This window comes from Oryx dammah, unplaced genomic scaffold (genome assembly GCF_014754425.2).
Source record: "Oryx dammah isolate SB20612 unplaced genomic scaffold, SCBI_Odam_1.1 HiC_scaffold_22, whole genome shotgun sequence".
Classification (NCBI taxonomy): domain Eukaryota; kingdom Metazoa; phylum Chordata; class Mammalia; order Artiodactyla; family Bovidae; genus Oryx; species Oryx dammah.
The window spans coordinates 24442352-24468200 of NW_024070206.1; the positions used below are offsets into that span (position 1 = coordinate 24442352).

The window sequence follows — 25849 nt, forward strand, 5'->3', positions numbered from 1 at the left end:
AATTGATTTCTTGTTTTCTCATAAATAACCCTCAGGATGGCAGGTAGCCAGGTGGGACATTAGCAAAACCACCATGATGGAAACTTTGTCTTCAAAAAGGGGTCTGCTGGTGGGCTCCTAGGGGAGAGTGTTGTTTCACTGGTGCAGAATAAGGCCCCCCAAGTTGTTTTGTCGCCATTTAATTCCCAGAGTATAATTACAAACAACAGTTGCAGACTAAACAGCACCAGGTTAACCTGCTCAGGAACCACTCGCTCCAACCTAGGAAAGATTCCTGGGAGATACCAAGTCAAGATGCTGACCTGAAGCATCTCCACTGTGGTGGTTTAGTTGCTAAGTTGTGTCCAACTCTTGCAACTCCATGGACCGTAGCCCACCAGGCGGCTCTGTCCATGGGATTTCCCAGGCAAGAATACTGGAATGGATTGCCATTTCCTTCTCCAAGGGATCTTTCCAACCCAGGGATCAAACCTGGGTCTCCTGCATTGCAAGCAGATTCTTTAGCAACTGAGCCACCAGGGAAGTCCGAAGCATTGCCATGAAGGAGCCCAAAACCCAGGAGACACTGGTCCTTGTTTCACAGGCAGCAGGCACATTCATTCCTGCATGAATGTTCAGGCACATTCATATGCTTTCTGCACACCTGCTTCATGCCAGGTGCTGTGTGGGCACCATGTGAGTAGAATAAAATGACTTGTCACTGCCTACTGAGCTTGCAATCTAAGGGAAAACAGTTTATAGCACAGCATGACAGAAGCTCAGATAGAGGGTCACAAAATATTGTCCATAGTTAAACAGGCTACAAAAAAGGTGTTAAGGTTTCATAAATCCCGTAAAAACTTAAATGCATTTTTTATTAGAGTATAATTGTTCTACAGTGATGTGTTAGTTTCTGCTATACACAGAAGTAAATCAGCTACACGTATATGTATATACCCCCTTGATCTTGGACCTCCTTCCTATACCACCCCACCCCACCCATCCAGGTCATCACAGAGCACTGAGAGCTCCCTGTGCTGTATGGTGGCTTCCCACTAACACAACATTGTAAAGCAATTATACTCCAACAAAATCTCGAATAAATCAAAGCACACAAGATCGACAAAAAAAAAACTTTTATGTAGCCTATGGTTGTCTGTGTTTACTAACTTTATTAAATACCAAATTTTACTTTTAACCAGGTATTTATTTTATGCTAAAATATTTGGGCCCGGGATGGGGGATGAGGATCGGTTATCAGTTTCAGGGTTTGGAATGTGAGACTTGGATTGCTATTTCAGAAGAACAACTCTTTTTGGAACACGTTATTAATATTTCAGACAGAAAATAAAGCTTATCATGTAACAGCAAACCTCAATGTAAACCTCGAATGTAATTTGAATTCCAGGTAAAAGTTAACCTAATCCACTGGCATTGGTAGGGTCACTGGTCTCCTTTCGAAGGTGATGAAAGTGCCAGCAGGGGTAACTCAGCCACTGCCCCACTGTCTGGTCATGCTGGTAATGAGGATCAAAAGTGTGCTGCGCTTCCAGGAGAAATCTGGTAGCTGAACGAGCCTATAAGGAGAATGAACTGGAAAATATTTAGAGTAGATTTGTTGGTACATACGACGCACTTCTAGTCTTGATATTTGATCTTTTTTCAAACAGTATTTGTGTGGATTGTGTCAGGTCTGGGCTGCAGGTGGAGGCAAGATGAGCTAGATCAGACGGAAGATAAGACAGAGACCTGCCAAGGTGTGGCAGGTGATCTGGAGGGTGGAACCGACTGCCTGTGTTCTTATCAGAAATCCTGCAGCAGGCAGGGGAACTGAGCTGAGAGGCACGAGAACCCAGACACAGGCAGAGTCCCCAGCGGGAACTGAGTTACTGGAAGTCAGGACTTCTCACCAGGAGCAAGGCAGGCTAGAAGACTGGAGTTCCAGAAGGAATAATGAGCAGGGATGGGGTTGACAACCTACTGACCAATCCCAGTTTCTGAAAATTGACTGGTCGTAGAACCTGGTAGGGCTTCCCTGGTGGCTCAGATGGTAAAGCGTCTGCCCGCAATGCGGGAGACCCGGGTTCAATCCCTGGGTTGGAAAGATCCCCTGGAGAAGGAAATGGCCACCCACTCCAATACTCTTGCCTGGAAAATTCCACAGACTGAGGAGCCTGGTAGGCTACAGTCCATGAGGTCAAGAACCTGGTAGGGCTGAGGATGCTCAGTGGCCTTGAGGTGGAGTTTTGAAGGATTCTAAAGCAGGAAGTCAGGCTGACTATTCAAGATTAGCTCAACTGGGTAATTTAGAGAACTTCACTTATATTTGCTCACTGTCTGTTCTCTTTCATCCATTAGGAAGGTAATTTTCAACCTTGACAGTACATTACATTAGGATCAGGCTAGGAACTTTTTGAAAATACTGACTCTATTTTAGACTATTGTCTAGACCAGTTAAATCAGAGTCTGCAGGACTGAGCCTGGGCATAGGTTTGTTTTTATTTGTTTGTTTAGCTCCTTGGGTAATTCAGGTATGAAACCAGGCTTGTGAATTGTGCATTAGACTGTTCAGTTCAGTTCAGTCACTCAGTTGTGTCCAGCTCTTTGCAAACCCATGGACTGCAGCACGCCAGGCTTCCCTGTCCATCACCAACTCCTAAAGCCTGCTCAAATTCATGTCCATCGAGTCAGTGATGCCATCCTACCATCTCTTACTCTGTCGTCCCCTTCTCCTCCTGCCTTCAATCTTTCCCAGCATCAGGGTCTTTTCCAGTGAGTCAGTTCTTCTCATCAGGTGGCCAAAGTATTGGAGCATCAGCATCAGTCCTTCCAATGAACATTCAGGACTAATTTACTGTAAGATGGACTGGTTGGATCTCCTTGGTGTCCAAGGAACTCTCAAGAGTCTTCTCCAACACCGCAGTTCAAAAGCATCAATTCTTCAGTGCTCAGCTTTCTTTATAGTCCAACTCTCACATCCATACATGACTACTGGAGAAACCATAGCTTTGACAGGATGGACCTTTGTTAGCAGAGTAATATCCCTGCTTTTTAATGTGCTGTCTAGGTTGGTCATAGCCTTTCTTCCAAAGGAGCAAATGTCTTTTAATTTCATGGCTGCAGTCCCCATCTGTAGTGATTTTGGAGCCCCCAAAAATAAAGTCTGTCGTTGTTTCTGTTGTTTCCCCATTTGTTTGCCATGAAGTGATGGGACTGGATGCCATGATCTTCATTTTTCAAATATTGAGTTTTAAGCCAACTTCTTCATTCTCCTCTTTCACTTTCATCAAGAGGCTCTTTAGTTCTTCTTTGCTTTTTGCCATAAGGGTGGTGTCATCTGTGTATTTGAGGTAATTGATATTTCTCCCAGCAGTCTTGATTCCAGCTTGTGCTTCCTTCAGCCCAGCATTTTGCATGATGTACTCTGCATTAGGCTGTGGCCTCCTTCAAAATAGGAACTGTGTTTTCTCTGTGTATGTTGAGAGCCTAGTACTTGGTGTATAGATGAAAAAAATAATGGATGGCTACCATGCTTTGGCAAACGAGTGTGACTGTGTTTTGTAGCCACAGCTTGTAAACCTAACCCTAGTATCTCATAATGAATGCCCAGTTATGAAGAGTGAACTGGGAGAGGTTCAGTGGAGGCCCTGATGTGGCACTGAGGTGGTGGGTCAGCGAGCGGTCCACATAGGGGAGCTCAGTATTATTAATACATGCAGCTGATTGAGTTCATTCGGTTTTAATACTTCCATTCTGTCCCACTCTCCAGTTTTTTAAATACCACCCATGCACACACACAGGTGCGCACACACACAGAGGCACACACACACGTACACACACACACACACACATATGCACTCATGCACACCAGTGGAGAAGGCAAAGAATAAAAGCTTATAAAAGTGACCCATAATGCAGATGTAAAAGACTAAATTACATGAGAAAATTCTCATATCAAATTATTAAATGTTTGGGAAGATGAATTCCCACTTTAAAATTTTATCTTTAAAAAAAGAAAAAAGATTACTATTTGGAGAGGAGAGAAAAGTGGGATGGAGTTCATTTCCAAAAAGTTCACTTTAGCCCTGGACCTCCCTTAACCTATTCACTTACTAAGGAGAGTGGCAAGCCTGGAGGGACCATTAAAATGCCACTCCAGTGAATTCTCTGGTCCAGTGGTTAAGACTCTGAACTTCTACTGCATGGGGCTAGGGTTTGATCCCTGATCAGGGAAGTTCTGCATATTGCGAGATACAGCCAAAAAATAAAATGCCATCCCATGCAAGCCAGTATCCCCTTGTGTCCCTGTTAAGAATATGTTTAGGGTTGGGGCAGCTGACTAGAGACAATTCTTCTTAAATCCTTTTCAGACCAGAATCATCTCCTTCATTTTCTATAGCCAAATCTTCTCTGCTGTTAACTGAATTCTTCATGTTTATTATTAGATTTGAAGGTTGTTTTTGAGAAAAATCTAAGGCCTGACAAATTCTGGTCTACTTTTCTGGTTCAGCTCTGTGGACAAGTGAGATGGCCTTTCATTCAGATGAGAACATCCATAGAAATTCCTTTACTTTGACAGCAGAACATCTAATTTGCTGCCTGCCCATTAAACATCAGGACCATTTTGATCATGTTTTAGTCAACTTTAGTGAATGTGGCCCTTTAGTCATGTATGAGTTCAACCATGGATTGACAGCAGCTCAGGGCTTGCAAAAACTCAGGCCGTGGGACATTCTAAAAAGAAAATATGAGGATGTTGTAACTGCATCTCTTTCATTCTGACTCTGAGCCAGGTTCACCTCCATAGGTGTAGCTGTGGACCAGCCTGGGGCCTCTCAGAAATGCTGTCATTACACTGCTCTTGGTTTTCCTAGAGTATTTATAGAAAGAATCATCCATTTCAATATCATGTATCTTTTGTAAAATCTCATTAGAATTTTTTGTCCAGGATGTATCCAGGATCCCTTCATTTAAAGAAAGCCATTGTTAATTCCTCTAAGATATTAATGTGTTGGAAAAAATGGCCTTTCCAGATTAATGTGATTACTTTCTTTACCACACAAAGATAATCTACAATCTGATATGTCCTGCCTGTTCAGATATGAGACACTCTGAGCTCATTTTTGTTTTGTCTTCGTTTAAATTTTCCAAAGGATGTCTTTTTGTTTTAAACTCTTCACCTTTATTCTTTGTTGTCACAAGCAATTTCTTTCTTTTCCAAAATCCTGTTTTCCCCCCTCTTTTTTTAAACCCAGAATGCAGGAAGAAGCCACTTTTTTTCCAAATGCCAACTTCACTTTCATTTTCCATTATAGGTATTATTGTAAAACACTTGGTATACTGTTAGTATTTAAAAACACTTATTCAAAGAACTATGTTGACAAATTAATTAAAGCTGAACAGTAAAAGAAGCCTTTGAATTTGAAAAGCTATATTGAAAGAGTATGAGAGCATTAACATTGTAATTCATGTGACAAATAGGGAAAAAGCTATAATTTGTTGCTTTAATCATTTTAAGATAAAGTTGTTTATATTTACACAGTGATACTGTTGAAACTGTGTTCTTTCTTTGTAAGTTATTTCAGTTAAACATTTTCTAATGAGAATTGCTGTGGAGCAAAGAAATATGCCTAGAAAATGAGTACTTGAATTATTTTCAGTTAATCTGACTTTTCAAAAGTTTGAGATAATGATCACATTCAGGACAATACTTTCAGCCAGTTGACAGCATCATTGTCTGTCAGGGAGGAGATCAAGCTTTGCATTCTAAGCATAAGTGAGAAACCCACTGTGACTAGAATATTTTCTTTGTTGGTATTTTTATTTCATCTTGTCTGTTTATCAAAATATTGGTGTTATACTTAAGCTTTATTAAAACTAGTTCCAATAAAATTGAACACTGCAATTCTAAACTGACATTTCTCTTTTAAATCCCTTAAGAGTCCAGCCCCTGGCACATGTAAAGATGTATAAGAAGTATGGAAGGCAAAACCCCTGCCCTTGCAGCATTTAACCCCTGATAAACATGCAACTTTTTGAAAGGTGAAAATTAACCAAACACTCATCTTAGTGAGCATCTGATTTTTAAAATAGAAGTATGGAAGAGAGTTTTATTTTTTATTTTCCCCTTTATTTAATAAATCAACCAATAGCACCCATAGCGACCCCATGGACCACAGCCTACCAGGCTCCTCTGTCCATGGGATTTTCCAGGCAAGAGTACTGGAGTGAGGTGCCATTGCCTTTTCCACAGTTACAAGAACATAAATTGAGGAAATGTTCATGCCTCTCTTTTACCCCCTACAGATAGTCTGCCATGTCCTGATTTTTGGGGGCCAAGTCTAAGCTGTGGCTCAGGAGATCTTTGTTGTGGTGCAGATTCTCTAGTTATGGTGCTCAGGCTCAGTAGTTGCAGTACACGAGCTTAGTTGCCCTGCACCTAAGGATCTTAGTTCCCCAACCAGAGATCAAACCCTCGTTCCCTGAATTGCAAGGCAGATTCTTATCTACTGGACCATCAGGAAGTCCCTACCATGTTCTGATTTGATATGATTAATCAAGAAAAGCTTCATAAATGAGTAAGACTCTCTTAGCTACTCATCGACGTTACATCTAATCCCTACTTTTTACTTTGCCCCTCCAGGCAATTACTTAATTTCAAATCATAAATTTTGATCTAAGACTTAAAAAAAAAAAACCTGCATTGTTTTCTAAAAGCATAAATTACTAAATTTCTTACATTAAAACCCAACTACAACATAATGATATAAAACTCATAAGTTAAAGTAGAAACACACATAATGCCTGGGACTTAGAAAATAGCATCTTTGTTTTATCTCATATTGTCACAAAAGGTGTCCAAGTACTTTAAAAAAATTAATTTTCCAGAATAGTTCAATGAGACATCTCTATACTCAATAACTGAGGTAATTGTGACAGCAACTAAGCAGAGTTTTTCTATTCTTCAAGTTGCATGGATTTGGGACCAAATCTGGCCATTCAGAAATCTGAAAAAAATATTGTTTTAAATAGCCAGTTGTTTCATTTACCTGAGAATTTATTACTAGACCATCAACTATGTAAAATTTTGTATTAAGATTCTTAGATTAAAATTCTCATAAAATAGATGACACATTTCAGTACACACGTTTCATATACCTCTTGGATACAATATACTTATTTACCTTCTTCTGTGTAACTTGGAGCCACAAGGATCAACCTTATCTATTGCCCAGTGTTACAATACAGTTATGTCTTACAGGATGAGGAGCTGTTTGTCCTTCTACTAAGTAATTTCTTTGTGCCAGCTTTTTAGTTTTCTGCTTCCTCTCCTGCGGTCGTTCTCCTGATGGTAGTTTCTTACTTTCTTCTCTTGTTCGGATTTAATCTATTGAGAGAAACCAACCAACTAGGCTTGTTGGAATAATCTCAAGCGAAGAACAGGTTCCAAGTGACGGTCTGTGGAATTCTCCAGCAAGTATCCAGGAAGGCCAGTCCACGGACTTTGTCACAATAGCACTAGCTCTGAGAAGCTTGTCTGCATTACTTCTTGGTCCTGGGTAAAATTCCGGATTGAATCAAGAGTTATAGTGCAAAGGTTATCCGTGAACTTGAGGGAAAAGCCAAACTATACTGTTCATATTCCTTCCATTTTATGACAGCTTTGCTGAAAAGTCACATCTTTCTCTTTAATAAAAAATCAGGATTCTTAACCTAAGCAATATCTTTTTTCTGTGTAAACTTAAGTCATATCTCCAACATAATAAACAGCAGGCATATGGATGATTCACTTCCTTTTAAAAGAGATTACAAGTAAAACAATGAATAATTAATATGAATAATCTGTCATGTCTCCAAAATAGATATCATGTAAGTCAGAAAAAAAAAAAAGGTCCAATCATCCTGTATTACGTCTCCTTTCCTCTTTAAAACAATTCAGATATTCAGAAAATTTTCATTTACACTCTCTGTGATTCAGTCATGCTAACTGTGTACTATATTATTTAAACCTCAGAATTCTTAGGTGTTAGTCCTTTCTTAAGTTTTGATAAGAGCACTTTTTCATTACTTGTTATGCAACAATGAATTGTAAGAATTAGTCCTGTGTTACCGGGAGTAGAAATAAAACATGGTCTGTAACTTCCAATGGAGTAGACACAGCCCTTAAAATTAATACTTGGGGGACACTTCACTTAAGCAGCAATCAAATCTTTAACTGATCCTTACTTCTGTTTATATATGTAGCTAAATGTGAAAATAACCCTTTGCTTTTTAAAAAGTAATTTTTAAAAATCTCCTAGAATTAGCCTTCTCTAAACTTTCCATGTTTTAAGTTACTTTTTGGAGGCTTGTAATTGAAGCACATGCTACTATCAATAAGGACACAATTTAAATTAACTGCCAGGCTTAGGAACCAACACCTTCATGTCACCAGTCACTCTTTAGGCACTGGTTTTGCCCTTAACTTGGAAGGAGTTTTGGAATTGTTTTTCTCCTGACAAGTTTTACTAAACAATCAGAGAAGAGAAAACTTTTCATCATTTGCAAAGTATTTATTGGAAGTCTTTTTTATGCTTTTCAAAAGTTGAAGCTGTACCTTTCTGAAATTAAAATATTTTTCCTAATGTATGGAAACAAACCAAGTTTAGACTGGTAATAGAATGAGTGGCAATTTAAGAAGAGCATTTTACCTTTTAAATTGGAGTTAGGCATAGATATGAAAGTTTTATATACTATACAAGCTCTTTGAATTGCTACACATATACATATACATATTGGCCACACTGGGCCTTCGTTGTTGCTCAGAGGCTCTTTTTTTTTTGGTGTGTTCAGGCTTTCTCTTGTTGTGGTACACAGGCTTAGTTGCCTCACAACTTGTGGTATCTTAGTTCCCTGACCAGGTATCGAACCTCTATCCCCTACACTAGAAGGTGGATTCTTAAAACCACTGGACCATCCAAGAAGTCCCTGAATTGCTATATTGTATGCAGATGTAATTTATTATAACCCTCAGAAATATTAAAATATTAACTTGTTTTCTTTTAAAATACAAAAACGAATCTTGAAACATCTGAATTTCTTGAAATTCATTTCCATTTAAATTTCTATACTGTTCAATACCAATCATTTCTAGATATCTATTGTTCTAACCTAGAATAGCATCTTTAGATTAATTTATGGTTATCTAATCAGCAGAACTTGTTTTCATGGATTTTTTTTTCATTCTTAAATGATTTACAAACTTTGAACATGTGAGTAAAGGCAATTCTTTTTATCTCTACCTTTTCTCCTTCAGTTTCCCTTTGGTTTCTTTATCTCTTATCTATCCTTTCTTGATGATTAGTTAGATATGGGTATTATTGAAGCAAAAGTCATGCATTAGGCATTTCCCAGGGTTGCCTTGCCCTTCTTATTATGGTCAACACACTCTCCTAACTGTTCCATTGGTCATATCAACCAGTTGTTGTTCAGCTCTGACCAAACAGTACTGTCCATGGTGTTAACACTACCTAAGAAACATGGTACATTCGCTTAATTCCGTGTTGCAACACAAAGTTGAATTGTAGCAGGACTGTCAGTCACAGTGAGCAGTTGGGACTTTTCACTTGCACAGACTCAAGGCTCTGCTTTAAGGCTAAAGTAAGGAGGTGAGGAATTCTTACTTGATTAACTTCTACCAGGAAATATCAGTACCTTGTTTTTCATCTTCTAGGAACCAAAGAAGTTGTTGTAAGTGTGGATGACAATGGAATCGTTTCCTTGAACTTTGAATGTGATCAGATGGCCCCAAGTTCTGAGTTCACCTGGTCCAAAGATTACGTGCCCACGGAGGACTCTCCGAGATTAGAGGTTGAAAGCAAAGGCAACAAGTATGTACCATTTCAATTGTAACTATGGGTTTCCTTTTCATGAAAGAAGAGTGAAGCAAGCTATTCTCCATTTCAATTAAGAGAATGAAATCACACATATTTTTATCTGGTAGTGTAAAAAGTGATCACCAGTATAAACCTTAAGAAATAACAATCCTTATAAAATACTTTTCACATTACTCCATTTAAAATGCTTTCTCATATGTTATCTTAGCATTGACTGAAAAAAAGGTGAGAATGACATTTTATTTGGGGCAAAACTGAGGACTATAGCCCAAGAGATAGCCTTTCAGATAGTTCTGAGTAACTGCTCCAACGAAGTAGGTGGAGAGGTCAGAATAGATGTGATTTTGGTGAAGGGGGAAGTCAAGCACATGTTTCGGCAGAAGCTTGCTGCTAGTCACGAGGAGCAGATGTTAATGACTTTAGTGCTTCTCGAGATATGAGAAGGTGCAAGAAATTGTTGTTCAGTCGCCAAGTCGTGTCTGACTCTTTGCGACCACATGAACTGGCTCCTCTGTCCTCCAGTATCTCTATGAGTTTGCCCAAACTTGTGTCCATAGAGTCAGTGATGCCATACAACCATCTCATCCTTTCTTTCACTTGGCAAGAAGTTGAGCTCATAAAATATTCTGAAAAACACCCAACTATCTGAAGTCCTGTTCTGCCAGTTTTCCCCAGAGCATAGAGTGCCTCATTTCTGATCTCTGCCCTGAACTCCTTTCGGGGTGTGTTGAAGGTCAGCAACTGCAGTGGCCAGTGGCTTCATCCTTGTAGAGGCAGATGGCAAGCAACAGTTTTTAATTGGCATCATTTATGATGCAAGAAAAGCTTTGATTGGCATTAAAGTGAACTTTAAAGATGATTCTCATTATTCTATGAGATTTTGAAATCTTAAAGTAATGGTGAGGATCCTTATGGGGAGATGGGTAAGGAAGAACTTGCTGATTCAAGTTCTGGTAAATTAAATGGGTTAGGTATAATCTGTTCTGGTTTTTCACCACCACTTGTGAGAGACACAGTACTGCCCTGGAACAAACTCTATAGGAGAGAGAAGCATGGGAGAGGTGATCTCAAGTCACCAGGAGGCCAGCTTTACCAGGAGCCACTGTGTGACCTGGGGCAGCTTTTAATTCCATGGATCTCCAGTTTCTTTCTCTATAAAACAGAGAAGTGAAGGGGATTAATTTTATGATCTGCTACTTCCTTCAACCCCAAGGTTCTGAGTTTTTAAAATTTCGTCTTACTTATCAAACTTTGTATCTTTACAGTGCCAACCAGATTAGATTACATTTGGTAAAGCACAATATTCCTAAGTATTATTTCTATTACAAAAAAATCCAATATATCCCAAAATAAAAGAAAGAAGTAGTAATTTTGTTGGAGAACAGCAAGGAAATACTCTATATAATTAAGACATTCTGCTGTCACTGTGCTGTAAGATCCTTGAAGTAAAACATAATTTTGGTCAAAGGAAAGACAATCAAACTGAAACTATTTCTTCCTTGACTAACTTGACAAACGTATAAATGTTTGGATGACCTTAGACACTGACTAGCTATGTGACTCACAAAAGTTAGAAAACAAACTGAACTAGACCATTGACCCATACATTCATTCCATAAGTATTTATTAAGCACATATTATGTGCCAGATAAGGTATGGATGCTGGAGGTCACAACAGTGAACAAAACAGATCTCATCCCTAAAGACATAAAGTGCAGGCATATAGTCAACAAAGTAGGCGATACCGATGCCAATTAATAACCTCCAAAATGGGAAGTGCAAGGGGTGACGTAACAGGGGCATTGGGTGGTTCTGCCCTGTGAAGAAAAGGATTTTCAGGCTGCCCAGCAAGGGGTGATCAGCTGAAAATCTCTTTACTTGGGATATGCATTGATATGCTTCGTAGCTTGGGGATGGGAGATGGGTACCATCTCCCTGTCCCATCACCATCCCCCCATGGGAGGAGGTCAGGAAAGCCTTCCCAGAAGCAGCAAGAGGGGGTGGGCATTAGGTTAGCAAGGCAGATGGAGCACACGCTCCACACGATGGGAGCAGCATGTACAGACAGCTGGAGACGGGGCAGGGCACAGCCCCCAGGCCCTACACAGCCTCGCTTCTTATAAAGCATTCTGTTCCGAAGGACGAAAATGACCTTCAAAGACCTCGGGACGGAAGACCTGGGCATTTACTCCTGCGATGTCACAGACACTGATGGAATAGCGTCAAGCTACTTGATAGATGAGGAAGGTAGGTCAAAATCATTTCATTCATGAGTCGACTCCTGCTTTGACTTCTCAGTGGTTCTCCAGGATTAAGTGACTTCTGTTTTAGCAGTTCAAGCTGTAATTGTTCTCATTTTCTCCCTACAGAATTGAAACGTTTGCTTGCTCTCAGCCAAGAACACAAGTTCCCAAGTAAGTGTCCACAATACACTCAGAGTTCAGCCATGGCACTAGACAACTCTGACGGGATCAAGAGAGGACACTCTCTTGACAACGTATAACGGAACATCCATTGGTAGCTGCAGATGCCCTGAGCTGATTTAGCTTTCACTTTGTTCTCCAGAAATACAAAGAACAGTGACAGGAGACACATCCCATGTTCTGCTACGCAGAGCACTGACAGGTTACGTAGGTGTAACAGCTGAGTAATTACATTCTTCATCTTTTGCTACATATTTTGGAATATTCAGTTCAGTTCAGTTCAGTCGCTCAGTCGTGTCTGACTCTTTGCGACCCCATGAATCTCAGCACACCAGGCCTCCCTGTCCATCACCAGCTCCTGGAGTTCACTCACACTCATGTCCATCGAGTCAGTGATGCCATCCAGCCATCTCATCCTCTGTCGTCCCCTTCTCCTCCTGCCCCCAATCCCTCCCAGCATCAGAGTCTTTTCCAGTGAGTCAACTCTTCGCATGAGGTGGCCAAAGTACTGGAATTTCAGCTTTAGCATCATTCCTTCCAAAGAAATCCCAGGGCTGATCTCCTTCAGAATATTACATGTATGTATATACACATATATATATATCTTCTAGACACAGTAATTTGTATATCTTTTAGGCAAACAGCTCTTTCTAAACAATTTAATGTTAGTGTTTAATAGAAGAACCATACATCTAAATAAAGACAATCTAAAAACAGCACCCTATGTCTGTCAATGCAGGAAACCCGGGTCTGATCCCTGGGTTGCAAAGATCCCCAGGAGAAGGAAATGTCAACCCACTCCAGTATTCTTGCCTGGGAAATCCTTTGGATAGAGGAGCCTGGTGGGCTACAGCCCATGGGGTTGCAAGAGAGTTGGATATGACTTAGCGACTAAACAACAACAAAGGGAGTCTGGGCACCTGTCATTTCCATTTTAAATTACTGGAAAATAAGGTAAAGATGCCTTGATCAGAGTAAGAATCTCTCTGAACTATCATCAAACCCTTCAGTGAAGCACCCTCTACATAAAAGATTAATTTCCACAGTTGACACCTAAGAGAAGAGAAAGAAGTCTGAGACAATACTTGGAAAGTTCCACTGACCTGATTGGATCTCTTAACATTGGTACCCACTGGCCAAAGAAGTGAAGCATCTGAAAAGTTACACTCTGAAAAAAGAGAGTGATAGTATCACTCATTCTTTTAATTCAGAAATTTTGTCTTCCTTCCTTAATCCCTAAAATAAGACTTCTGCACTAATACAGGAGTTTCAGGGACCCAGGAAACCATATCCTGACCCCAAACTTTAGGCAAAACGTTGTATGTTGTATGTATGCACTCTAGGGAGAGGGCCTCCAGCTTTCCTGAAATTCTCAGCAGAGCTGTGATTAAAAAACAAAGCTCTAAAACCAATTGTCTGACCTCTTCACATTCCCAAAGAATACATGACATGCTTCATGGTGCGGCTGGGTGCTGGTGACTACTGGCCTCAGCTGGAACATTTGCAAAACCAGCTTTATTCAGCAGAGCACAGTGGGGTGCCTGTGGGGTGAGGGTGCCAGATGCAGGCTTTCTGAATTCCAGGGGAGAACCACTTCTCTTCTGTAAGCTTATTCACCATAAAATTGGAAAAGTAATACCATGAAATGGTGTCTTAAAAGCTATTTCTTTTTAAATGGTAAGAGTAGAGGTTGGCCTGGACTCTCTTTGTTCTGTGCTCTTTGAACCTGAGCAACTTAACTTCCCCAAGGTCTTAGTTTCTTTTCCAGTAATGGCTATTATAATCATTAATAGCCCCCATCACATAGAGGCACTGTGAGAGACAATCGACAGGGCACTGATCCTGGAACTCTTCAGGGAAAATATAAATACTCATTGAAACAGAGCAGTGATCTAGACAAACCCACTTGCAGAAGAGTTGTCTGCCTGCCGTACAGATGTCCTCCCTTTCTGTTCCCCGTGTTGTGAGGCGGGGGAATGGAAGAGAGAGTCACGGTGCCCAGCGCAGCCGGAGCCTGTGAACACTCCCACTGTCTATCATGCAAAACAGAAAGAGCAGCACCCACTAATCTAGTTAGTCAGACAGTAAACATTGACCAAGTGTCTAGGCAACAGCTGCTCCTAACAATGTTTACATTTAGCATAAAGGATGGAGAGGAGAGAGGTTAGGGTGTTACTATAGAACTGGAGGCGCCCAGACTCCCTGCAGTCCAGTGATCATATGGACTCGCAGGTAGTGACTGCCTGCTGTCCCTGTCATTTATGCTGAGATATTTTATTTTACATGAGTGTCAACACTGGTTGCTGGCTGTAGGAGAGGGGGGAGCAGCACACTCAGGGACCCTTCTATTAGAGACCAAGAGTGGTGTTTGGGGTCAGCTCAGAGAAAACCTAAGGATGCATTAAAAACTCTGACGTGAAAGCATAACTCTCCCAACCAAAGGGAGCTTCTGTGAGCCCCTTGAAGCAGCGTTTAAATATCACAGCTTCATTTCCTTTCATTGCTTTTGGCTCAGGCAGGTCACTACGTGAATGTCCTCAGAGATGTGATGACGGGGTCAAAGCAGCGTATCCAACTTCTCAATTTATATCCACTTCTTAGTATATGTTGATGCATAATTAAGTCATCTTCTTGACATTTTCTAAGGTCTTAAATGGTCTCATTCCTTACAGAGTGTAATAAAGAGTGTGGTGTTCCTTTATTCCAAGACACAGTAAATTCTATTTTAAGCTGTTTTCAAAAATATTTTGAAAACCACTAAACATATGCCTTAAGCCTACAAATAACAGATATTTTGCTGGAGCAAATTAACTGCCAGAGAAAAGAGCCTAAGGAAATTTAGGGCTGAGTAGAAGGAAAAAAATATATATATATAAAGCTAAAAATAGAAAATAACCTAGCCTGTCTTGCCAGTTGTGATACTAAATTGCAGTGTAGAAAGTCAGTTTATTGAATATATATCTGTGTATGTATATATATAATATACACACATATATATTCATGGTATGTGGGGGAGGGAAGATATATTTCAGTATCAGCAATGTCCTGCAGGCCTCTTGCCTTTTGAGATGAACTGCATTCTGTCTGTGGCATATGTGTCTTTCTAAATAAATCCACTTTCATGTAAAAAAACAAAAACATTCTGCATAATATATATTTTATTTGTAGACACTGGTTATTGTCCTACTTGTATATGTACATTTATATATACTCTATGTGTACAGATATGCACAAGCACATATACACAAATTATATCTATTTGGTATGTCCTCTTAGGTGTAAATATATTTTACAATTGGTGGTTATAGGGTGTCGTTTAAACAACTGGAGGGAGAGTCACCAAAATATTAATAGCCACTCTTATAGAGTACCTATTACATGCTATTTATAGGGTGCTTAAATAGAATGTGTTTTTTAAACTCCTCAGTGACCTTAAAAGGGTCAGTAAGTACTATGGTGATCTAATTTTAGAGATGAAGAAAGTGAGGCTCAGAGAGGTTAAGTAACTAGACCAAAAGGACACAGCAGGTACCCGGGGTGAAGAAACCCAGGTGGTCTGACACTAACCAGGACATGGACTGTTTCTGTGCGTGCACCTGCCCAGTGAACCCTGGCGGCCTGTGCTCCCCAGATGATGTCTGTATTCCTCAGGGCAGTGAGCACTAAGGGCTCTGGAGGCTTCCGGGAGAGTGTGTCCCTGCCACCCACCCCCACACACTGGGCTTCTTCGTAACTGCATCACTCGTGTATGAGATTCCCTGGAATGAGATCACACTTCTCTGGAAGAGACTCTACTCTCTACTCCCCTTGAGACTTACTTGCAGCAAGCAGGAGCATCCTGTAGGGAGAAGGCTTAGCCCCTGCTCTCACCACCCTGGGGTCTGTTCTTGATCTGTTCTTACTGGAAAACCACGAGTGTTCTTCAGAATGGATGGCCGGGACCAAGAGATCACTAAGTAGAGGGAATAACCCTGATCTCAGCTCTGCCACCTGGTTATGTTACTAAGCTTTCCTGAGTTTTGTCATCAGTAAAATCAGGGGATAAAGAGAGCTCGCCTTTCTTGAGCACCAGTGGTTATTTACAGTGGCTCACTGCATTCTGGTACCATAGTCACTCTTGGTGGCCTGTGAAGCAGGTAATAGCCGTGTCAGCAGGTGAAGAACACAGGGTTTCAGCAGGAGGTAACTGTGCTCAATCAAGGTGTGACATCAGAGCCCATCTCTGGCCTCAGGGGAAACCCACAGTAGATGGTGTCTGAGCCTCCTTTCAGTTCTGCATGGAATGACTCTATAACTGATGTTCACATGAATATGGAATAGTGCGAAGGAAAGGCATCCCTGAAGCTTAAAAAGGGTAGTTTGAGAGAAATGATGCAATAAACTTGTTTACAAAATAGAAACAGACTCAAGACTTAGAGAACAAACGTGGTTCAGGGAGAGGGTGGAGGGATAGTTAGCTTGGGATTGATGTGTACACACTGCTATATTTAAAATGAATAACCAACAGGTCCTACTGTATAGCACAGGGAACTCTTCTCAATGTTATGTAGCGACCTAAATGAGAGAAGTATTTGAAAAAGAATAGATTCATGTATATGTATAACTGAATCACTTTACTATACACCTGAAATTATCACAGCATTGTTAATCAACTAAAACATAAAATTAAAAAAGGATAGTTTTGCTATAAATATAAAGAAATATTAATGTACATCTGGTACAATCTTATACCAAGCTTATAATTACTTATAATTTAAAACATAGCATATGCTAAAATTTTAAGATATGTTTAAGAATTTAAACATATTTTTAAATTTTGAGATGTGTTTAAGAATAGTTGAGTGAAAGCAAAGGGTGGTTTTCCCTGATAAAAGTGAAGGACTACAAAACGTTGAGAAACAATCATCCTTTTCCAGAGAGCATGTCCAGGAATCACCTCTGATATAGATCTTTTGGCTGGAGAAGTCTTTGTAGAGAACATTTTCAAGTTACAAGAAATTCAGAAGCTGATATTGGGAGATGTCAACCAACTTTTTAAAAATTTCATTCATGTTCAAATGGCTTAAGATATACAGGTATAAATCAGAGATATTTTATCAGTTCAGTTCAGTTCAGTTCGTGACCGACTCTTTGTGACCCCATGAATCACAGCACGCCAGGCCTCCCTGTCCATCACTAACTCCCGGAGTTCACTCAAACTCATGTCCATCAAGTCGGTGATGCCATCCAACCATCTCATTCTCTGTCGTCCCCTTCTCCTCCTGCCCCCAACCCCTCCCAGCATCAGAGTCTTTTCCGATGAGTCAACTCTTTGCATAGGTAGCCAAAGTATTGGAGTTTCAGCTTTAGCATCAGTCCTTCTAATGAACACCCAGGACTCATCTCCTTCAGAATGGACTGGTTCGATCTACATGCAGTCCAAGGGACTCTCAACAGTCTTCTCCAATACCATAGTTCGAAAGCATCAATTCTTCGGCTCTCAGCTTTCTTTTTTATAGTCCAACTCTCACATTCATATATGACTACTGGAAAAACCATAGCTTTGACTAGACAGACCTTTGTTGGCAAAGTAATATCTCTGCTTTTTAATATACTATCTAGGTTGGTCATAACTTTCCTTCCAAGGAGTAAGCGTCTTTTAATTTCATGGCTGCAATCACCATCTGCAGTGATTTTGGAGCCCAAAAAAATAAAGTCTGACACTGTTTCCACTGTTTCCCCATCTATTTCCCATGAAGTGATGGGACCAGATGCCGTGATCTTCGTTTTCTGAATGTTGAGATTTAAGCCAGTTTTTTCACTCTCCTCTTTCACTTTCATCAAGAGGCTTTTTAGCTCTTCTTCACTTTCTGCCATAAGGGTGGTGTCATCTGCATATCTGAGGTTATTGATATTTCTCCTGGCAATCTTGATTCCAGCTTATGCTTCATCCAGCCCAGCGTTTCTCATGATGTTCTCCACATACAAGTTAAATAAGCAGGGCAATGTACTTCTTTTCCTATTTGGAACCAGTCTGTTGTTCCATGTCCAGTTCTAACTGTTGCTTCCTGAATCTGCAAATAGGTTTCTCAGGAGGCAGGTCAGGTGGCCTGGTATTCCCATCTCTTTCAGAATTTTCCAGTTTATTGAGATATTTTATAGTTCCTTACTTTCTATGTGCAGTAAACCATACTTTATTTTAATATAGCTTCTTGATCATGACTTGCTTATTTGCATCCGAAAAATTTTGCTTAATCTAAGAACTTAAATGAACTGGTATACCATTGGGATAGATAGACTTTAAATGACAAGCTAGTTCATCTTACATATGTAGCAAAATAAATTCTTTCTTAAGATTCATTTCTTAAACAGCTTAAAGAACCTCCAAATTGAGTTACATTGTTAAAAAAATAAAACTTAACTCTTTTCCAAATATTTTGAGGAAAGCATATATAATTATAATTATATACTGTAATTAAATCATTGCATGTTCGAGCAGGAAAGTATCTTGGCCAATGAGGACATTTGGTTCAATTCCATCCATTTACAGAGGAGGCAGGTAAGGCCCAGAGATGGAAAATGAACTGCCTGTCATCACAATTCATTAGCAGCTGACCTTGCCCTACAGGGAACAGTTCTGGACTCTTCATCACACTGTTATTGTCCCTAAATAATCCTAGCCATACCAGATAATCACGATGGTATGATCACTCACCTAGAGCCAGACATCCTGGAATTTGTAGTCAAGTGGGCCTTAGGAAGCATCACTATGAACAAAGCTAGTGGAGGTGATGGAATTCCAGTTGAGCTATTTCAAATCTTAAAAGATGATGCTGTGAAAGTGCTGCACTCAATATGTTAACAAATTTGGAAAACTCAGCAGTGGCCTCAGGACTGGAAAAGAACAGTTTTCATTCTAATCCCAAAGAAAAGCAATGCCAAAAATGCTCAGACTACCGCACAATTGCACTCATCTCACATGCTAGTAAAGTAATGCTCAAAATTCTCCAAGCCAGGCTTCAGCAATACGTGAACCGTGAACTTCCAGATGTTCAAGCTGGATTTAGAAAAGGCAGAGGAACCAGAGATCAAATTGCCAACATCCGTTGGATCATCAAAAAAGCAAAAGAGTTCCAGAAAAACATCTACTTCTAATTTATTGACTACACCAAAGCCTTTGACTCTGTACAACAAGCTGGGGAAAATTCTTTAAGAGATAGGAATACCAGACCACCTGACCTGCCTCTTGAGAAACCTACATGCAGGTCAGGAGGCAACAGTCAGAACTGGATATGGAACAACAGACTGGTTCCAAATCGGGAAAGGAGTACGTCAAGGCTGTGTATTGTCACCCTGCTTATTTAACTTGTATGCGGAGAACATCATGAGAAACGCTGGGCTGGAAGAAGCACAAACTGGAATCAAGATTGCTGGGAGAAATATCAATAACCTCAGATATGCAGATGACACCACCCTTATGGCAGAAAGTGAAGAAGAACTAAAGAGCCTTTTGATGAAAGTGAAAAAGGAGAATGAAAAAATTGGCTTAAAACTCAACATTCAGAAAACTAAGATCATGACATCTGGTCCCATCACTTCATGGGAAATAGATGGGAAAACAATGGAAACAGTGACAGACTTTATTTTTGGGGGCTCCAAAATCACTGCAGATCATGACTGCAGCCATGAAATTAAAAGACACTTGCTCCTTGGAAGAAAAGTTATGACCAACCTAGATAGCATATTAAAAAGCAGAGACATTACTTTGCCAACAAAGGTCTGTCTAGTCAAAGCTATGGTTTTTCCAGTAGTCATATATGAATGTGCGAGTTGGACTATAGAGAAAGCTGAGCACTGATGGTTTTAAACTGTGGTGTTCGAGAAGACTCTTGAGAGTCCCGTGGACAACAAGGAGATCCAACCAGTCCATCCTAAAGGAAATCAGTCCTGAATATTCATTGAAAGGACTGATGCTGAAGCTGAAACTTCAATACTTCGGCCACCTGATGTGAAGAACTGACTCTTTGGAAGAGACCCTGATGCTGGGAAAGATTGAAGAGGGGAGGAGAAGGGGATGACAGAGGATGAGATGGTTGGACGGCATCACCAATTCAATGGACATGAGTTTGAGTAAACTCTGGGAGTTGGTGATGGACGGGGGCCTTGGCGTGCTGCAGTCCATGGGGTAGCAAAGAGTTGGACCCAACTGAGTGACTGAACTAAACTGAACTGAATCCTAACCAAAGCTAACCGTAGAAAGTCAGAAAAGTTAGCTGAATGACCCTAGGAGGTAAGGTCATCCCCCTCATTTTTAGTACATCTATGATAGTCAGGATGAGAACCCAGTTCTACTGTCCCTCCATAGCAAGTTTTCCTTCAGTGCTCTCCCTGCCTCCACTTCACAAGAACAAGGTACTATGTCACTACTTCTATTGCTTTCCACTTGTTGAAAAAATCCATACAATACAATTGGTCATCAATACAATTACTGCTGCTACTGCTAAGTCACTTCAGTTGTGTCCGACTTTGTGCAACCCCATAGACAGCAGCCCACCAGGCTCCCTCTTCCCTGGGATTCTCCAGGCAAGAACACTGGAGTGGGTTGCCATTTCCTCCTCCAAATTAATTACTACTTTTATTTTATTTTTCACAGCGGTCCCAGTTAAATCAGAATTGGCAGTGGAAATTTTGGAGAAAGGCCAGGTCCGGTTCTGGATGCAGGCTGAGAAGCTGTCTCCCAATGCCAAAGTCAACTACATATTTAATGAAAAGGAGATTTTTGAAGGGCCGGTGGGTTTTATACTTTTTAGATTTTTAAACATATTGTTATAGGATGTCTAATAGGGCTGGGAAAGCCCCATTAGAATGCAGATAAGTTGTAATAAAAACCACTGAACGTGGGGTGGGGGTCTAAATCATTTTGCAAGTGGGAAATGTGAAAGGAAATATAGATTGATTGTATCATATTACCCAAATAAAATGGGGATCTAAAAACAACTTTTTTGATAACATTTTGTGATTTGAGGTAATGAAACTTTGGTTATATTTTAAAAAGTAAATGTCACATTTTTAATAATCAATTCTGGTCAAGGTCAGAGATTCCACATATTTTGATTTTTCTGGATACAGGATTTTGAAATTGCTCATTTAAAAAGTGTTAACAAGTAATTTTATTAGATTATGATACTTTGGAGTTTGTGTGTTTATTTTACATGGCTTATTATCATTCTATCTCACATATTTCCTCTCTTTTCCTTTTCACACTGAAGAAATATAAGATGCATATTGATCGAAACACTGGTATAATTGAAATGTTTATGGAAAAACTACAGGATGAGGATGAAGGCACATATACCTTCCAGGTTCAAGATGGAAGAGCAACTGGCCATTCTACCCTTGTTCTCATTGGAGATGGTGAGAGTTCTGTGGAACATTATCTGAAAGCCTTTGCTACTTCCTTCAATGTAAATACCCCACCACAGGAAAGTAGTCACGTGGGAGAAGCAGGAATTATTTCTTGATTGGATTCCAATGTTCAAAGTGCCATTTACAGCTAATACTTTCCATAGTACTTTATTTCCTAGAAGTGAAAGTTAATTTAAAAGGACACCAAAGTTATCACTGGCCCACAGGCAAGACTGCACTTAAATTATCTCATATATAAACAAGTAGTTATTACTAAAATTCTCCAGTGGAGGATACTACAATACAACCCAGACTGTATTATGTCTCAGAAACTATGAAACTCTCTTGTAATGTATACCTGCTTTAAATTACTCAAATGAAGAAGAAAAATATGCATGAGCAGAGCATGTCAAATCAGTTAATCATCCATTACAACTTGGTTGTATGGCAGCTGTTATAAGCCAGTGTGGAAATCACCAAGATTTAAAATGTAGTATTTAATAAAGCAATGGAAACGCTGGCCAGGTCTCTACATTGGCAGTAGCCAAAGCTATTTGACTGTTTCCTGACTTCATGACCTTGAACAAGTTTCTTAGCCTTCCTAAGCGTTTTTCTTCATCTATGAATAATTAACACAAATAGGGTGGTCTGATGTGAGTGTTATAATATTGAATGTAAATAACTTAGCACAGTGACTAGCATGTACACTTACACCGCCCAACTCTATTTCGTATTTCTTTGTTTTTCGATTTTCAGTTTATAAAAAGCTCCAGAAAGAAGCCGAATTCCAGCGTCAAGAATGGATCAGGAAACAAGGTAAAAGTAGGCAGTGAATAAAGAGAAAATCTTCAGTTTCTTGAACATAACAAACTAAAATGAATATTATTGCTTTGTTAATAATGTCCTGATAAATAAAAGTAATTGAAAATATTTATCATTACAAATGATTAAAATATTACACATTTTAAAATATTTTAAAACTAAATCTTTAATTTCAAAAATTTCACTTTAAACATAAATCAACTTAGAATTTAAGAATGAGTTTGGATTTTTACATTCATGATTAACATCGCTGCTTGCTGATGTCATTAAAATTTTATAGGTCCACATTTCGCTGAGTATTTGAGCTGGGAAGTGACTGGTGAATGTAATGTACTATTAAAATGCAAGGTAAGAAGTAAATAAAATTTTAATAATTCGGTACAAAGAGAATAAAGATAAAATAGAATGTGAGAAGAAAAGGAAGATCAATTTCTTATCTCCTCCATTCTTATCTCCTCTTATCTCTTATCATTTGCACCAAAATGATAAGTGATATGCCCTTACTGTTGAATGTTACTGTAATTGTTGGTTAGTAAGAAATATTTAAAATAAAACAACATAAAAATATGGAAAGTCAAGATGATTGTTTTAATTCATCACACATGTCCTAGTTAATAAAAACAGACTTTTTTAAAATTAAGACATTTTTTAAAAAAGCAGTTTTAGGTTCAGGGCAAAATTTAAGAGAAAGGTACATAGATTTCCCACTTACCATTGTCCCTATATGTGCATAGCCTCCTTCATTATCAACATGCCCACCAAAATGGTACAAGTGTTACAACTGATGAACCCACATGGACACATCGTCACCCAAAGTCCATAGTTTACATTCTGTTTCACTCTGTGAGTTTACACAAACGTATAAAAACCTGTACCATCATTATTGTATCATACAGAGTATTTTCACTGCCCCCAAAACCTTGTGCACTGCCTGTTCATCCCCACTAACCCTCCCCCTACACCTGCTGCCCTGCACTTTGCAGCACATGGGATCTTAGTTCCTCAACCAGGGATCAAACCTGCATGCCCTGCATTGGAAGATGGGTTCTTAATCACTGGACCACTCTGGAAGTCCCTGAAATTGTTTTCTTGATTTGTATGAAGTCTTTACTTTTTCATACAGGCTTAATTATACAAGAAATACATGAATATACTCTCCCTCATAAAAAATTCTAACATCATAGATAAAGCTTAAGCTCCCTTTAAGCATATGAAGTCATTTAGCCCATCTGAAATTTGTGAGATGATGTATGGATATAGGATTTAAATGAATTTCCTAAAAATTGCTAAGTGACTAATTTATTAAACCATACTTGATGGATGCTAACTAAACTCACTGCAGTAATCATTTTGCAAAAATGCATATATCAAATCATTATGTTGTATACACTAGACATATGCAATATTATATCAATTATATCTCAATAAAATTGGAAAAATATTTAATTTAAAAGATTTCTTAATTGTATTTCCCCTTCGCATTTATTTGCAAAGCTTCATTTATCTTACAAAAGTAGTTAGCTATAGATAGGGGCTTCTATATTCTGATACCTTAATAAAGTCATTTGTTTTTGTGACACAGACTATTATTTTAATCTGATAGGATTTGTCTTTCTTTGGATTTCAAATTTTTATATTTTACTTAAGTCTGTATGTTAGTTTGTATGCTTCTATGCTTTCTTGTCTACAAGATGATTTTAAAGTCTATTTTTTTCTGCTGGAAATAAAGATGCTATTGATTTACATTTATTCTTTTGTATCTGTTTTATTCTAAACTCTTACAGTTAAAACTGCTTTCAGTTGATTTCTCTTGAAATCTCTACTTTTTCTTATATCCAATGCTACATTAAGAATTATTTAATTTCATAAGATAGCATTCCTTTATCTTGAGAAGTATAACTATTATTTCTCTCCTAGGTGGCGAATATTAAGAAAGAGACTAGTATTATATGGTACAAAGATGATAGGGAGATTTCAGTGGATGAAAAGCATGACTTTAAGGATGGCATATGTACCCTCCTTATAACAGAGGTAGGTGACTATAAGTATAAAATGTAGCGTATTACTTCTGTACCCCACATTCTTCCAAAATACAGAGACTAGATTATGTGTTCCTTTGCCCTGGGCCTAGATCCTTGCCCTGACGTCACCCAAAAAACAAGTGGTAAAAACACAAAGCTTCTCTCACTTTGTGATAAGTGAGGGTTTGTCAGACATCCAAACAGTGTTGGCAGGACACCACAACTCTTGCCTCTCTGAGCTAGTTTTTCTTATAGATGGGTGAGTGGCAGGGCAGTTAAGCGAATTGTTCTTTGCTTTTCAGCTTGAACTCGTTTCCTAAAGGTACAGAGACAATCAGACATAGTATTTATTTCAGTATAGATTTTTATTTACTTTTTTGTCTAAAAGAAGCTACCTTTCAAATACATGAGCTCATTAGTTCTTAAAATGAAGGGAGAGCAAAGGATGAGGACTTTAAGCCTCAAGTCAATTGTCACCTTAGAGGGTGAAAACTCGGGGCTGCTGGCTCGCCCAGCTTTGATGGATAGTCCCCCTGGGAACTAGTCATTGCTCACATGGCTGAATGCTTGTTCAGTGTGTTTTGATGGCAGTTCTATGAATCATGGGTCCTGAAAAATGCAAATGCCATATCCTGAGGCTACAATAAGCTACAATGTGGTGTATCTCTTCTCCCCTTAGTTTTCCAAGAAAGATGCTGGGATTTATGAAGTTGTCCTGAAAGATGACAGAGGAAAAGATAAAAGCAGACTGAAGCTTGTGGATGAAGGTCAGTCCACCGGGGTCCATTCTGTGTGTTCCATACACCAGTGACCAGAATTCTAAGTGAGACTGAGCTGGGTGATTCAAGTCATGCTCATCTTTTGTCCATAGGTTTTGTTTTAATTGCCGTTACAGCAGAGCGAATTTTATTAAAAAACAAAAACTTCACTTTTAGTCTTCCTTTCAAGTCAGAAATGTAGTTTTGATCCTCAGAGAATGTATAGTTGACAATCCACTAGAGGTCTGTTTTCAATATCAATCATCAGTTTTGTTTCGAACCTATGAAGACTGTTTCAGGATCAAATACTACCAAGAAAAGCATGTCTCAAAATAGTCCACTATTTTAAAGGTAGCAGGAAAGGTTATACATGGAACGCGAAGCCTCTCAGTTAGTAGCGGAGCAAGAAAACAATTTCCATTTTCCCAAGACCTCTGATGACAATTATATCATGATAAAGAAAACCCACATGGGACGCCCACATTTCCAGCTTTGTTCCCGAGCAAGATCTTTAACAACATTGCTGACAAACAGCAGAAGTCTGACTTTGATTTTACCTTCCTACTCTTGGTGGAGGCAGGACTAAA

The 25849-nt window shown here is 39.3% G+C and overlaps 1 protein-coding gene across 2 annotated transcripts in view; it reads left to right on the top strand.

The window, feature by feature from the left end:
• Positions 1–25849, top strand: part of MYOM1 (myomesin 1) — a 123713-nt gene that overhangs the window by 83720 nt on the left and 14144 nt on the right. For both annotated transcript variants that reach the window (XM_040264678.1, XM_040264677.1), the window contains 9 exons: positions 9692–9848; positions 11995–12101; positions 12224–12268; positions 20910–21046; positions 21526–21670; positions 22418–22477; positions 22764–22831; positions 24401–24514; positions 25184–25271. In XM_040264678.1, coding sequence (XP_040120612.1) covers positions 9692–9848; positions 11995–12101; positions 12224–12268; positions 20910–21046; positions 21526–21670; positions 22418–22477; positions 22764–22831; positions 24401–24514; positions 25184–25271 — 921 coding nt within the window. The remainder of the gene's footprint in view (positions 1–9691; positions 9849–11994; positions 12102–12223; positions 12269–20909; positions 21047–21525; positions 21671–22417; positions 22478–22763; positions 22832–24400; positions 24515–25183; positions 25272–25849) is intronic.